This window comes from Nylanderia fulva, unplaced genomic scaffold (assembly GCF_048542155.1).
Source record: "Nylanderia fulva isolate GAGA-0341 unplaced genomic scaffold, ASM4854215v1 Scaffold45, whole genome shotgun sequence".
In the NCBI taxonomy this organism is placed as follows: domain Eukaryota; kingdom Metazoa; phylum Arthropoda; class Insecta; order Hymenoptera; family Formicidae; genus Nylanderia; species Nylanderia fulva.
Genome location: NW_028190532.1, coordinates 1,249,440 through 1,265,976, shown reverse-complemented (window position 1 = coordinate 1,265,976; position 16,537 = coordinate 1,249,440). Strand labels below are relative to the sequence as shown.

The 16,537-nt window shown below is 34.2% G+C and overlaps 2 protein-coding genes across 8 annotated transcripts in view; one reads left to right on the top strand and one right to left on the bottom strand.

The window, feature by feature from the left end:
• Positions 1 to 11,437, bottom strand: part of LOC114930761 (Fanconi anemia group J protein homolog) — a 48,805-nt gene extending 37,368 nt beyond the window's left edge. The window contains exons 1-3 of the mRNA XM_029302604.2: positions 11,103 to 11,437; positions 10,306 to 10,921; positions 10,114 to 10,225 (exon numbers count right to left, since the gene is read on the bottom strand). Coding sequence (XP_029158437.2) covers positions 10,114 to 10,225; positions 10,306 to 10,921; positions 11,103 to 11,200 — 826 coding nt within the window. The 5' untranslated portion in view covers positions 11,201 to 11,437. The remainder of the gene's footprint in view (positions 1 to 10,113; positions 10,226 to 10,305; positions 10,922 to 11,102) is intronic.
• Positions 11,438 to 12,316: 879 nt separating this feature from the next.
• LOC114930763 (uncharacterized) lies at positions 12,317 to 14,767 on the top strand. Of its 7 annotated transcripts, none has more exons than XM_085486558.1 (6): positions 12,317 to 12,370; positions 13,003 to 13,171; positions 13,562 to 13,673; positions 14,156 to 14,244; positions 14,428 to 14,524; positions 14,614 to 14,767. In XM_085486558.1, the coding sequence occupies exons 4-6, from the start codon at positions 14,196 to 14,198 to the stop codon at positions 14,654 to 14,656; spliced, it is 189 nt and encodes a 62-aa protein (XP_085342684.1). In that variant the 5' UTR covers positions 12,317 to 12,370; positions 13,003 to 13,171; positions 13,562 to 13,673; positions 14,156 to 14,195; the 3' UTR covers positions 14,657 to 14,767. The 7 variants fall into 7 exon arrangements, with proteins under 7 accessions (XP_085342684.1, XP_085342685.1, XP_085342682.1 ...); XM_085486556.1 differs by having other exon boundaries at positions 12,324 to 12,370; positions 14,057 to 14,244; XM_085486555.1 differs by having other exon boundaries at positions 12,324 to 12,370; positions 14,000 to 14,244.
• Positions 14,768 to 16,537: the final 1,770 nt, after the last annotated feature.

The following is a 16,537-nucleotide window of genomic DNA, read 5'->3' as shown; positions in this document are numbered from 1 at the left end:
TATAGGTCAGAAAAAGTTGCTGTACTTTTTGCATTCTCGTCACATTAGAATTTACATTTAGATTAAGAATTTAATCTCATAAAGACATCAAGAAAAAAATGTAAATTATAGTCGTGAAAAATTTTTCAACGACACATTCCTGCTTTCTGTTATTTGTTTATACGGTTAGCGATATACAGAGTGTATCTAAATAAGTGCGAAAAAAGGGATGATTAGAAGATGATTCTTTGTCGAAAATTAAGAGATTTGTTATATAAACAATACTCTTATATCCCTCCCTCAAGAGTTACATTTTTTTAAAGAGGCAGGTAAAAATTAAGTTTTTTTCTTGACAATTTCAAACAAATTAAAAAAATACAACGGAAAATATCCACCAAGTTTTGTTTTTTAATTTGTCTAAAATGTGAGAAAAAAAAAATAAAAACGAAAAGTGTAACTCGTCAGGGATATAGGAGTATATGTTTATATAAGAAACCCTCCTTACTTTTCGACAAAGAATCATCTAAAATTGTTCGCACTATTTAAATACATCCTGTATATGCGTTATTGCCGCGAGTTGCACTATCACAACGGAGTATTCCACTGCGGAGCCGAATAATATTTCGGAAAGTACGTTATTAATACAGCAGCGAAGAGATTATCGTCGCATCCGCTGATAAACGTTACGCACACTCGACTGCATCGCGTTAGTTGCGATCCCATATACGCCATAAGAAGAGGAGGCGATGGGGTACGAAGTGGAGGACACGGTCGCGTAATCTACGTATGCAGGAATAAAGAGAGACGAGAGAAAAGGAGAATAAGATAAGAAGCAGGAGAGAGAGAGAAAGAGAGAGAGAAATACATGCGCGCGTATATGTGTGTGACAGGAGGGATGAAGAGGGCGGCATCCTTTGATCTCGCACGCACACATACGAGCCGCGCGGGCAAAAAAGAGACGCACGTATCTTCTGCAAAAAGACCCGTACATATTCATGATCGGCACACACACACATACGTACGCACGCACACAGACGGCTTTTGTTTAACGCCGCGCGCACGCATATATTGTTTGTGCGTATGCACGCCATAAATTCGTATACCAGAAGCTAAAGAAGTGCACGCGATGCAGAATGCGCGGGAGTTTCCGCACTTAACTAAGCGTTCGAGCCCCTCTCTCTGTCACCTTATTGTCCTATCTATATTTACTTCCGCTCCCGCATTCTCTCTTTGTACCTACATGTTGGACGATGAAAAATAGGAGATACCGTCAATGAAGGGAAACACATTAAATAGACGTTCTCGGACATCAAAATTCTATAATATATTTGTCACAAAGTTAGTGATGTTTCTCACTATTATTTTATACAATAAAAATGTCAGATAATGTTGAAAATGTAAAGATGACACATATATTTGTAAAAAAAAATATTTTTTTAATATATGTATAATAAAATATTTTTTTCTCTCCTGATTAGACAATAAGCACCGTAAGAGCAATTTATTTTTATCTAAAATAAATAAGTGCGGCTGATTATCTCATCTTACTATAATACTTATATATAATTCACGATATACACCTCCTTCTTCTCGGCCATAGAGTCAAACGCGATGTTATTGCGAAATTAAGTAAGAAAATTGAGGAATCTGGGAATTTCGTATCCTGTGATTGGGATCTCAAAAACTCTTCTTGTTCCTCTTTTAACTTCCCCTGTAAGAAATAGGCGAGAAAAATATTGGTCCGAAGTTAGCCTAACTTCGGACCAATATTTTTCTCGCCTATTTCTTACAGAGGAAGTTAAAAGAGGAACAAGAAGAGTTTTTGAGATCCCAACCACAGGATACGAAATTCCTCAATTTTCTTACTTAATTTCGCAATAACATCGCGTTTGGCTCTATGGCCGAGAAGAAGGAGGTGTATATCGTGAATTATATATAAGTATTATAGTAAAATGAGATAATCAGCCGCACTTATTTATTTTAGATAAAAATAAATTGCTCTTTTGCATAAGAGAGAGCTTTACGGTGCTTATTGTCTAATCAGGAGAGAAAAAAATATTTTATTATACATATATTAAAAAAATATTTTTTTTTACAAATAATTGTGTCATCTTTACATTTTCAACATTATCTGACATTTTTATTGTATAAAATAATAGTGAGAAACAACATGTAAGAAATAGGCGAGAAAAATATTGGTCCGATTTAGCCAACTTTCGGACCGATATTTTTCTCGCCTATTTCTTACAGAGGAAGTTAAAAGAGGAACAAGAAGAGTTTTTGAGATCCCAATCACAGGATACGAAATTCCCAGATTCCTCAATTTTCTTACTTAATTTCGCAATAACATCGCGTTTGGCTCTATGGCCGAGAAGAAGAAGGTGTATATCGTGTTTTATATTAAAAAGAGCCGATCTCTAATATTCTTATCATTACATATAATTTTTATCGATTTTGTTCGACTGAAAATGCTAAAGATAAAAGATAAAAAATAACGGATCGATCGAACTTTATTTTAAAAGAGGCGACGACGAGTATGTTGGCGTCGATTGGCGAAACGATGCCGAGCGATTCCCGACACGCCCGGGGGCGCCTGGCGCCCGCGATTTACCTACGAGAAACATTTCCGTCCGAACAAAAAGCACCCATGCCGCTGGGGGGCCCTACACGATCGATTCCACGTGAATTACATCGGGGAATGCGCGACCGAATTCGTCGAACGAGCGTGTTCCGCGGGTTCGCGCTTGCTTAAATTATCCGGCGCTAAGAGATCAAGGTGATTTATTTCCACACGTTCTCTTTTCGAGTTTTATTTTTCAATGTCCATTAATATTAGAAGTTTCAAATTTGTGAGATATACGGAAAAATTATTCAGAATTATTTACTTTATATATAATAATAATGTGTATATATATGTAGATAATATTATATATATAATAAAATAAAAATAGGAAATGTTAAGAACCTTGAAAGTATTGATAGAATGTGAATTGTGAATCATTAAAAAATCAAACTAGATTGCTATTTAATATATTAAAGGAAAAAGCAATAGACACAATATCAACGAAAACGAATTACGAAACTTTTTTTGCTATAGTCCGTCTAATTTGCACACATTTGAAAATTGAATAAGCGAGCAAAGTCCTGGAAGCCGAGAATATCGAAGACTTAGATTATCCATCCTACAGTCGGAATATCCGGAATCGTTAGCGGGATCCTGGAAATCCTGAAAGGGACGATTCCAGAACGCCGGGCGGTCTTGCCGAACATGTGGAATTATGTAAGATCGCGGGTCGTCTGGAATTCGCAAGGGCGGCGCTTTTTGAATCGCGGATCCTTTCTCGGAAGAAGGAAGATATATCTCGTTGTCATGCTCCCATATCGACTGACCATCGTACAATCGTGACTATTTCGATCTCGTACCCTACACTTTCCAATAATATTGTAATGTCGTATAAATATATTCGAAATAATCGAAACGTGGAAAAATGCGACACTTACAATATTATTTAATTTCCTTCTATATATATATATATCTCGAATATAAAAATCCACAATTTTTTTCGTCACATAAATTCACTCAGCAGGAAGTGATAGCTATATATAAGATATCGGCTATATTATGTTTTATTCGAATTTATTCTGTGCATGTTTCTATATAATTTAGATATTCTACTAGATTTTTCTCATCACACAAATCAATGACAAGTCATGCACGATTTGCAGTTGTGCAAAATCGTGGAGTGTAACCGGAAACAACCGAAAACACCATCGCGGAACGAGCGGTAAAAGCGAGATATAAAGAGACGGCAAAGAGGAAGCTGAGGAAGGAGAGCCAATATAAAAGGAGAGGCAGAGGAACGTCGTGGACCACCCGAGAGAGAGGTTCAGGACTGGTTGGGAACTGGCGGCGCACGCCGTACCTTTAGGGGGGTCCCTTATCTTATTCGCTTACCCAGGAATCGGCGAGACCTTTCGTTCTCGCGAGAGCTCCACGACATCCTATTATCGTTCGGCACTACTACGTTTTTGCATAAGGATAAGGTGATCCTAAACGTCCTTGAGAAATCTGTAATTTTCGTCCTGTTTTATCGACAAAATGTGAGATTAGATAAACTATAAATCTATTTAGTGGCTATACGGATTGTTTTTTCCTGAAATTAGAACGCTTCGCCCTTTGTTAATATTAATACTTTAATTTGTACAGAAAAAAGATTTATCAATCTATGTATAATCTCATATATCTTGATTACAGAATTATGAATGCTTAGAATTCTGTAACCAATTGATAAATCTTTTTCCTGTACAAATTAAAGTATCAATATTAACAAAGGGCGAAGCGTTCTAATTTCAGGTAAAAAACAAGCCGAATAGCCAATAAATAGATTTATAGTTTATCTAACTTCACATTTTGTCGATAAAACAGGAAGGAAACTTAGATGTTCTGTGGGTTAGTTTAGGATCCCCTTAATCTTGGATGCATGCACGAAAAGTGCATTCTTCCCGTCAGCGTTATCATATTTCGGAATATCGGTTGTAAGAGAAATCAAGCGAGGCGACAAACCTTTCTCTGTTCCCTCCGAAAAAAAAAAAAAAAAAAAAGGAAATAAATGAAAAAATTCTTCTCGAAATGCAACGCCACTGATGGTTTGGCGAAATAATCGGGCGGCTCATTAGCCACGAAATGAATTTCGCCGCTCGCGATTAACGCACCGAATGTTTTACGACCCGTCGAGTATATCTTCGCGCTGGCGCTTCGATAATCCGTTGCTCCGGAATTCGGAGTGCATGGCCGTCGAAGGAGGAGGACTCCCATGGACGAAGGAGGAATAAAAGGGCGCGGAAAGGGAGATTCTCATTGTGAGAAGGGTATACGTGTACACAGGAGACGTGAGATCCGTTGGACCCGCATGCGGACCTTATTGTGTTCCGAAAGGGCATATACGGTAGGTGCCTTAATGTCGGCACGGATGAAAGCGTGGGCCTTCCTTTGTCTTTTGCTCGCGAAGCTGCCACAGCAAGTAGCGTGCTCTGCGGGTAGCCCTGCACCGTTCCGGAGAGCTACCGTTCCAGGTTTCTCCATCTCTCCTTTCCTCCTCTCGCGCATCTCGCTAATCGCGGAGAGATTAATTCGTATAAAAGAACAAACGTTAAGGAGTTTCGACATTCGATTTCGAAAAAATTCGCCACGTCTAAAAGTGTCATTTATTTTATCCAAAAGTAACTTTGTATCATCACGTTGTACATAATATACGCATTCATCGATCAATTATATTATCATTGATTACAGCAATATCTATATTAAGCCTTTAAATGAGCTTATGATGAATATAATGAAGCGTATAATAAGCATATAAAAGCGAAATTTATATTAGACCCCAATGTACACACGATATCACGGTAGCTTTGCTCTCCTTAAAAAAATTACCCAGACACTCGCCCCTCACGGATTGTGCAAGAGCGAAACGGCACGATCAGCGAGCTCCTTCTGGGAAGAGTCCTCGGCGATGGTACCACGGTTGGTACCTCCGACATAAAAGGCGGATCCCCCGCGCATTATTAATGTCAGAACGTCACAGAGCTGCATATTCAGTTGGAGTTGCATGCTGAGGCGCAAAGACGATTCGCGACGACGACGACGACGACGACAGGCTGCCACAGGGACACAATATATAATTCCGCGTTCGCCGATAATTATTATGACTTCCCAAGTTTCCTGCCGCACAATGGGTCTCGTCGCTGCCGGTTATTTCGAACTTATCCTTCCCGCGGTCCTCTCTTTTCTCTCTTCCCCCAAGATCCCTTCCTCGGCCTGTCTCCGCGCGCGTCTTGTCGTCTTCTAGTAGTAATAAAGTGACATTAGCCGGCATGCGATTCCGCGATAAACTTTCGAAATTTATTCGTCCGACCCTCTCGATGTCCCTGCCTTCCCCTCTTCTAGACCGAAAAACGGCGCATCACGCTTCTTCGTGATTTAAGTTTTTCGAATTCTCCGGTAAACGTTGCGTCAAGCTAATCAAGCGCCTACATGGCTGGCACGTGGAGCACGCGGTACATGAATCGCATGCAACTCGCTAAACAAAGTGGCTGCGCGAGCTGAATGATTCCTCAAGTTTTGCATTTTCATTCTATCAACGCCTCGCAACGCATACACGTTCAGGAAGTTGATATATACATAATGACTCTTTCCCAAGAATTTTAGAATATTTCCCGCGCACTTTTGTTTATGTATCTTTAAATGACTTAATTATGGTTTTAAAAGGGAAATTAGTGTAAATGTGTCAAAGCGAATCCTCTAACATCGACGGCAACGACGGAGTGTATCGATTAAACCGCGACGCCAGAAAATTCTCTATTCCCTTTCGAGGACTTAATTTATGCGGCTCTCCAACGAGGTAAGTTTAGAGTTTGGCGGCTAGCAGTACCACTCGACCTCCGGCAGAGCGTGACAGCGCCAGGTTTAAAGCATAAAGCAAATTATAACTGGGAAAAGCAGGATGTCGTGCAAAGCGACACACCTACGCACGAATCCACGCCATATACATGAAAATCGGTATCATGACTAATCTCCATCGAGTCGCTCTATTCTGATTTGCTTAATTAGGAATGCGCATCAGCAAACTAAGAGCGGATCGTAAATCACAGGTAATTACCTATACGCGTGTTGTTTTGCGTCAACACGTAATGCGACATGTGCGTGAGCAGTGCGGCTTTTGTTCTTTTAAAAATATATCAATTCTAGTCGTACATATACAATACTAAATTCTAAATTCTCCTGATAGACTGGAATTAAAATTAGAAGCAACTACATCTCGTACGTTTTTATTCATCCTATTTATATCATAGTTATTAACTTGCTCTTGTCACGAAATCGCAAATCAGATATAAAATTTAAATTTTATGTCACTGTTGAATCAAATCGTATATAATACTATATATGCATACATACACGTGACATTGCTCGATAAATAAAAAAGATGCTAATGCGAAGGGATCGTTACTATAAATATCAAAGTTTACCGATTGCAAAAGTATTGTCGTGTAGAAAAAGAATTGTCGCGTGTTCGATAATTTTCGGTTTGTAATTGAATTTGTCGGTTCCTAATGTAATGTCAAGACGACGAGTTCGGGGAGAGGACCTGCCTGTAATTTCGGGAGGCGACGACGGTTCGTGCTGTCTTTTCCGGTATATACATCCCGGAAGATGTCCTGTCCGTCTGTCCTGCGTCGTTTTTCGCGTAGACATCCGAAATTACACTCACGCAAATTTGACGTTAACATCGCGGAACATTTAATTCGCCGCTCGTGCAGCTCGAAATGGCACGCGATCGTATTCGCCTCATCGAATACTTTCCAGTTTCATTGTCGCGATTGTGCGTTTCGACCAAACGTTTCGTAACAAACGTAGGTAGCTCTTGATATCGAAGTATCGACGGATATGAATTTGACCAACGAGATTTTGTAAAATCCCGTTATTAATATACATATAAAATCAAACGAAATTTTGTTGGAATCGAATTAGTATCGAAAAAAATATTCTCGCATTTTCAACGATATTCTAAATTATTCCTATCCGAAAAGTAGTTCTCCCAGTCAAATAGTAAATAAGGTCATTTTGAGACACGATTGTTCCTCGATCAATCGCGACACGCGCGCGGATTCCTAGCGGAATATTAAAATAGAATTGTACGATAAACCACCCTCGTTAAACGATTCTGGATAATTCAGCTACTCGTTCGAAGAGAAAAGATTATAGTCTCCGAAAACGTGCCTCCGTTGAAACTTGAGCAAAGAAAGCAATGACTCGATCGCCTTGATGTTATAGATTGTACATTACGAACGATAATATGATTTTCAGACAAAGCGACTGTGAGGCTAATAAAAGTATAAATTACTTCGGGGAAGTGACGAACAGTTATTTCGACGAATTTGCACGATCATGTGTTATAGAGAACATTTATGCTAAATTAGAAACATAGTATACAACAGAAAAATTCGCGCGAAATTTCGATTCGCTGAAGCAAAAAGATTCACAACAATGTATAGGATATTTTCGTAGCCTACTATTCTTTCAAATATATTTGGTTATAGGTGTATCTACATAAGTGCGAAAAATTTTAGGACATAATTCTTTGTTTCTTATATAGAAACACTCTTCATATACTGTTTATCTCTCCCTGAGTAGTTACACTTTTCTAAAAAGTGAGATAAAAATTAAGTTTTTATTTTTTTCTCAAATTTCAGACAAATTAAAAAAAAATAAAATTTGGTGAATATTTTTCGGTGAATATTTTATTTTTTTAATTTATCTGAAATTTTAAAAAAATTTAATTTTTACCTCCCTCTTTAGAAAAGTGTAACTCCTCAAAGAGGGATGTAAGAATATTATATAAGAGAAATTTCTTTTAATTTTCGACAAAAAATCATCTACTAAAATTTTTCGCGCTTATTTAGATACATCCTATAAGCGTATAAATACATTACAGATTGTTATAGTTTACACCGTTATGCTGACCGTATTTTTGGCAATATTTCCCACAGAACATCAATAGATATCAATATCCTGTTGCTGGAGGCGAAATAATCGTGGCCATCGAACGTGACATTGAACAAAATTATATTCTCATCGCATTATCATAACCAAATGCAATTATGTTCGGCCCCGCTGTTTTTCGTGGACTGGTACGAGCGAGAACGGGACGAGACATCGCGAATCGCGAAAGTAAATCTAATTGTTTAGAAATTGTACGAATTGGCGAACAATTAGCTGCATGCACGCGTACAAAGTCGGAAATTACCAGTGACTCCAGATCGTAACGATTATTACGGCGATGTTGTGTGCGCATAAATGGTTAAATAATTTAAATTAATATCGTAATAGCCAAGAAACCGCTAACGATCGGAATGACTTTCTCCCTTGACGAGGAAACGAGAAAATCCGCGCCTTCTTTCCGCACACACAGCTAAATATGCTCGAAACTGCGTATATTCGGTGTGTAATGCGCTTATGTCTGACAATGAGAATCGTGCAATATTATTCACAATCCGTGCATTAGTGCGGCACGAGTGTGCTGGATTCATTTTTATGCTATTTCGTTGAAAAAAAAAATCATATTATTAGTATCCGTGCGATATGATATTTAATTTCGTTCGCATTAACGGATTAAATATAAAATGCTGATAAATTTGCCGTTTCAAATAAGAATGCACTTTCAATGCTGTTGCGCCAGCAATGCAAATTCCTCTCGTAGAATACGTCGAATTTTCAAACAAGTTGTTTAACATAATACGCTCTTTAAAAAATATAATATAGCGTATAAATATATAATATATATAGCATTAATATAAAAATAAAGATCGTGGAACTAATCAGCTGACGAGCGCGACAAACGTCTGACATCGCGGTGACACGCCTTGAGAAATTATCCGGAAAACTTTTAAAAAGTTCTGACGAGGTAAAGCAAAACGTTCGCGAAACTTCGAGGAACTTTAATAAGGGCGATACTCAGTCTCGAGGCAGAGGGCAGACAAGCGAAATAGGTAGATGGTGGCTCGACCCCTTTTTTAATTTTCAAAATTCGCACGACAGTCAAAAATCTGACGAGAGCTATCGCTGTGGCCGCGCGTGTATATGCGGGTGTATATAGCGAGACAGAGAGAGAGAGAGAGAGAGAGAGAGAGAGAGAGAAATCGCTAGGACGTCGGTTGACGTTAACGACCGGCTGTCACGAGACACGGCACAACGACGAAACGAGATTTTCGCGAAGCTCCGCGATAAATCTTAGGGACAGGCATAATCGTGGCGCAGAAAGCGCTGCACTAGCACGATTGGTAGGAAATTAATGAATATTATATGATGGATCGCGCGAGAGCATGCATCATTCAATTCAACAATTCGCACACACTTAGATCATTTACATTTATAATTACATTTATAATTTGAGAACGAATAAATTGAGAAAAACATCCGTGGATTATCTTATCGTTTAATTATGAAATATAGTTCCTTGTTAATGGGTAGAAAACATTATGATAAAGATTTCGATGACAGATGATAACTTGGAAATGTTGAATGCTCTCGTTTTAAACCCTTGTTATATATCGAATGTGATAATACATGTGTCATAAACTTACCACTATACTGCTGCTGCCATGCTAAAGCTCCACAGAGAAGAGCCAGAGTCTTACCGCTACCAGTAGGGCTTTCCAAGAGACAATGCTCTTCCTTCGCACATCCTTTGATAAGCTGCACATACAATTTTTAACACAATTAATAAAATTCTAAGAAGTAATGTTAAAACAACATCACACAATTATAATACTCACACTATTCATCACTGCTTTCTGGCACGGGTATGGCTTTACAGGGAGCGTGACTTTAGTTCCAGCAATCATTATGTCATGTTGTATCGTAACTTTAGGTGGCGAAGCCTTTTCCTTGATATTGTTCAAACCCATCACATCAAGATCATCATCGTCATCATATGAACTTGTTAAATCAAACAGTTTTTGTTTTTTGGTTGACATTTCTCTTTCCTTTTCAAGTCTTGAATCATGCAATATTTGAACGGAAGACATGCTACTTTGACTCTTTGACATACTAGCAAAGCTGTCCTTCCAATTAAACATTGATCCATTATTCTTAGGAGTATTCGGAACATCAATCACAACAACATCATCATTGCTACTACTTAAATCATCTGATAAATCATGCGTATGTGTCAAACTGCATACAGGATTTAAACTATCTTTCGCAGCATTTGAAATGTAGGCCATTCCACTTGTTGTGCTTTCACAATTCACTTCTTCTATATTTGACTGTAAATTCGTTAATGAATCAGAGCTCTCGTCATCTGATATCTCCACTAATTCTGAAACCTTATTTGTGACATTCTCTTGATAGCGGTTTCTTTTCAAAGATAATCTTGATTGTCTCTCCATACTGAAAAATAATTAAACAAACAAATTAAAGTTAGAAGCTTTGTTGAATATGGTTTTCAGCAACGCAAAAGATTAGAATAAACATTTAATGTTAGACAAAAGAGAGAGATGTCTACATGCTGATGGTCTTTTAGACCAAAAAGCTAACCTATACAATATTCGTGACACCCGACAATGCTTACCTTATGCTTAATATCTCCCGTCTCTTGTCAATAACTTTAATCAATGTGTATATTAAAAACGATGCTGTCACAGCCAAAATAACGCTAATCACAATCATTCGACACCTGTGGAACGCAACGCATGCCCACTATACACATGCGATATATATATATCTGTACTTTCCGTAGTTTGTACTCTCACGACACACGCTCGTCTTCAAGTCGATAACAACTTTTTCATTATTCGCTGCGCAACGAGTATGCCATGTGGGAATTCCCACGTAAATCTTCGCAAATGCTTGCTGCAACGAACTATCAAAACAGTTGTCGAGGCGCGAACACGTGACCAGTCATGACGTCATTAGTAAATATAACGCGAGCATTTATACATGTAATTTCGTGTGTATTTTACGTATATCTATATATGAATATTTATTGATATAAACGTTTCAATAATTTAATACCACAGAATAAGTTGAAAACAATGATACTTCTATAATATAACATATTTGTACGTATATATCTTATACTTAAAGTTTCTTATATAGTTTATTTTGAATCTCCTGAAATCACCGAACAATGCAACGAGAACCGGAAGTCGATTATCGCGGGCTGGAATTATCGGAAAAATTGTTGCACGATGCTAATTGGTTGTCTCGGTTAGTATTGTTATATTAATAGCATAAAGCGATAACTGTCACCGTAAAGATTAACAGTTTGACAATTGTAAAATAAAAAAATGGAAAAATATCTAGTACATAAAAAAAATTCAGGAATTTAAATAATATATACATATATAACAGAAATTCGGTAAATTAAAATTATGTACATTAATAGAAATTCGATGAATTAAAATAACCCAGATAGACACATTTCAGCTGATTGCCTGCATAATAACAGAATTTTAAAATTGAAAATGCTGCATAAATATTTGCGTCCTTCCTAACAGCAACGTATCTCGGGGAGCATCCTGAGGACATCCTGAGGATGTTCCCCATATAGCACCGATTGTTACAGAAAGCTTTCAGAAATATTTCAAAATCATTTCAATGTTTCACATTTCATGTGCAACATTTCTGACAGAATTCTGCAATATGTCATATGAAATGTTGCAACAGAAATGTTTCTGAAATCTATTACATGTGGTAAATTTGAAAAATTAATATATGAGTGTTGCAAAAAGTTTTCATATGAAATAATTTTGAAAACTGGAACGATTTTTTAATATAGTGATTATAAGTGTATATACATATATATATTATATAACAAATCAATCAAAATAGTCGACGGTATGTATTATAAAAATTTATTTTCATATCTTTTATTGTACAGATTAAATGTATATTAATGTATATATATATATATATATACCCATACAGCACCGATAGATTGCAAAAACATTACAACAATCTTTCACCGCAATATTGCAATATTGCAAATTCACTGCAAAATGTTGCTACATCATTGCTGTTGAATTGCAGCAATGTTAAAATGTCCGTTTTTTGGAAGATTGCAACAAAATATTACAACAATATTGCAATGTTATGAATTTGCAATAATGCATTGTTATTGCAACCATAATCTAATGTTGCATATACAGGTATATATACATGTAAATAAATCATTAATGAAAATACGTTGTAGTTAATTTATATATATTACAATATATAAATTATAGAATTTGGATTACATGCAATATTTCCGAAATATTAATGTCATGTTGCTACAAGTGTGCTGGAATTTTGTGCACCTATATTTCTGCAATGTCTTTATAATGTTGCATTGCAACTTGCAACATTGCAACGTTGCTGCAATATAATTGCAATAATCTGTGCTGTATGGGTATATATATATATATATATATATATATATATATATATATATATAGAAACAACCAATCAAATTCTTTCCCGCTTTTTAGGTTCCGGATGTGGAATGCAGGCAACGACAAGAACAGCTTGCTAAACCGCATAGACTTGGACTGCTATGATAGCACTACTGTCTACTGGTTCTAATAAATAGTAAAGTTTTATAAAGGAATAATATCTACTTATTTGATAGAATTCGAAATCAGACATAAAACTTTCAAGGTATTATTTTCATGATTAATGTTTCAAAGTACCGAAAAAAGAGGTTATAACTGCATTTTAACATGTATATTTTTGGATACTTTTAACCGGTGCATGCTTTTCTACATAATTTTACTCTGTATATTTGTCATTATTTAAACTATTTTCATTTTACATATGATGAATTTGTCTAATTTTAATTTTTGTTCGTTCTTGAATTTTGAGGTTACATGTGTAAGTACAGATTTTTAATAATTTCCTTTATATACTCTATATATTACATAAAATTCTTTGCATTTAAAAACCTTAACAAATTACAATATATGTTCGAGCAGTTAAATTATAATAAATGCACGAGTACATTTTATTAATACAATAATAAAAATAAAATAAAACGTTTTTATTTAACAGGAGCTTTAGAACCTGATGCCATTTCAACTATATAGAAGGAAGTTTTACATAATATATATCATTATATATATTCTTATTATTAATAGTTTTCCATCTTCGCTTTACTTTTACGGTATGTGTATATCCTTTTTTCTAATTTTCTTATAAGATAAAATTTTGGCCAAAAACGTGTATATAATTTTACTGTTCAAATGGATAGAAAACGTAAAAAATATTTTTCACTTTCGGAAAGACATATTCGTAGAATTATTGTAAATAAAACTGTTTCTGATTTATTAAATGTTTCAAATTTTCCAAATATCAATGAAAATAATTTTGAATCGAGAGATGATGAATTACCACATCATAATACAACTAATAACTTAGAGTCAATAGAAACATTTATTAGCAGTAATGAAGAAGAATGTGTACATAATCTAATTAATAGCAATACAGTAGATGATTTAGAATCGAATGAAGAACTGATAGAGAGTGATATTGATGATGCAAATACAGATGATAATACAAGTACAGAGTTAGATGAAGAAACAGCAGATTATAATATGGAAAAACGTCTCATGACATGATAATTGTTATTCTCAAAAATTTTATTAGTAATCATCTTTCAACGTTATATTGCTGGAATGGAAAAAGTATGAAGAAAGAGCCGTTCAAAGATTTATTGTTAACTAAATGCATAAAAAGTATGTTAATATTTAAACTACTAATTTCTCGTTTTTCAAAATAAATAAAATAATTATTTCATTATATTGTATCAATATAATTAAATAATTATTTTATATGTAAGCACGCAATATTTTCAATAATATAATTTTGAACAAAAGGTAATCTCTATATTAATAAAATAAATTTCCTTGTTTATCTAGAATGTGTTCATGCAAAATTCGAAACGGATGACAAACAAATTATCAAAGTCATCTCTAAATGGTTCATCCAGGGCAAATTACGTCATGACAGAGATGAGTAAGTAAATATTATTAATGAAAAGTGAGATTATTTATAAATGTATATATATAATATTGCAGTACTTATTAATCGTTGTATTTATTCAGAGAACGATTACAACGAAAACAAAAAGAACAGCCATCGGAATAAATGTTTCGCTTTTAACTTTGCTTTTTAATTTAAAAAAGAAGTTACTTTGTGTTCTAAAAATTTATATTGTATTACCTGAACAAATAATATATTATTCAAACAAAATTCAAATGTTATTTTGCATAATGTTTGATTTATATTATAGTAAAATACTATTTTTTTATTTAGAAAAAAGTTTATTTTATGTTTGAGAATTTTGTTTGAAAGTTTATTTTTTTTAGAAGAAAGTTAAAATTATCAAATAAATATAATTAGAGTTTAGCAAGTTCACTTAAAATTCATTTAAAAATTGTTGGAAGTTTTAATTATGTTATTAGAATAACAATAAACAATGTTATCCAAATAGAATTCAAATTTTTACTTTATTGTAAAAAAGTTTTTATTTTATGTGATAACTATTTTTATTTTATGTAACGATTCAACTATTAAAACAATATACTACTCAAATAAAAATTTAATAAAAATTATAAATATGTTTCTTCTATATCCTAAAGCTAAAATACCATATTATTATAAGTAGAATTTATATATATTCTAGAGATCTAACATTCGACCTTTTAGTGAGAATCATTGACAAAAAATTGCAACACTGAGCTAAAAAAATGTACAACGTTAGATATATTTTTTATACTCTTTTTAGTGTAAATTTTGTCGTATATTTGTGTGCAATAAATATAATAAATTTAAATATTATTTCTGAAATATATATTTTTTTATTTGAATAACAGTTTTGTAATATGGGCTGCTTTTGCGACAAAATCAAAATAATATAATTCAGATTAAAATGATTCTGCACTGTGATTAGTGAAATCTGAAATTTCATGGAATCTCATTGAAATTGTATTCAATGAAATTTCAGATTTGAACAATCCCAGTGCAGGATCATTTTAATCTGGATCATATTTTAATTTTGTCGCGAAAGCAGCCATGTTTGCAATATTATAAAAAATTTTCAGAATTATTTAAAATAGTTTTCAGCAATATTTCAGAAACGGTTCAATCATTTCAGTAACCTTTTAAGAATATTTCAGAAAAGTTGCAGATTTATTAGTAACCTTTCAGCAAACTTTTTATAAGGTTTCAATAAGGTTTCTATAAGGTTTCAAGTGCAAGAATCGCGGACATTTTGCTATTTCAGAGTTGTCTCAAAGTTGTTGCAGAAACATTTCGCAATATTTATGAAATGTTTCAATCTGTCACATGAAATATTTTTGAAATATTTCTGAAAAGTTTCTGTGCTGTATGGGTCGGATGTCCTCTGAATGAGCTGTGCTGTTAGGACTCATATGACATATATGAGTATTATCAACAAATGAAAAGATATTTTAATGCTGTAATAATTGCGAAAATATGCTGCTTATTTTGTCAAAAATATAATATAATTGCAGTTGTACGATTATAGTATAGTAAAATATATTGCTATTTTATAAAATATACAAATATATATTAACAATATGACAACATAATGCACAATTAAAATTTATTAAAATATGATTCGTAATTTTATACTGCGTTCTAATTGTATTATTAACATACATTTCAACATACTTGTCTATGTGGGAATGTATACATATAATAAAAATTCGGTGAATTAAAATAATGTACATAATAGAAATTCGGTGAATTAAAATTATGTACATAATAGAAATTCGGTAAATTAAAATTATGTAACGATAAAATTAATGAAGTCGCCAGGGATGAGTAAAACCATACAAATTTATTGAAATTTCGACCTAACTGGCCAGTACAATTTAATTAGAAACACCACGTTTCGATCCTTAGGTACGGGTCCTTTTCAAGTGTAACTGCATAATAAAAATATACAATGATTAAGATATGAAACAATAATTTACAAAGTTGTTAACAAAGAAATTTAAAATA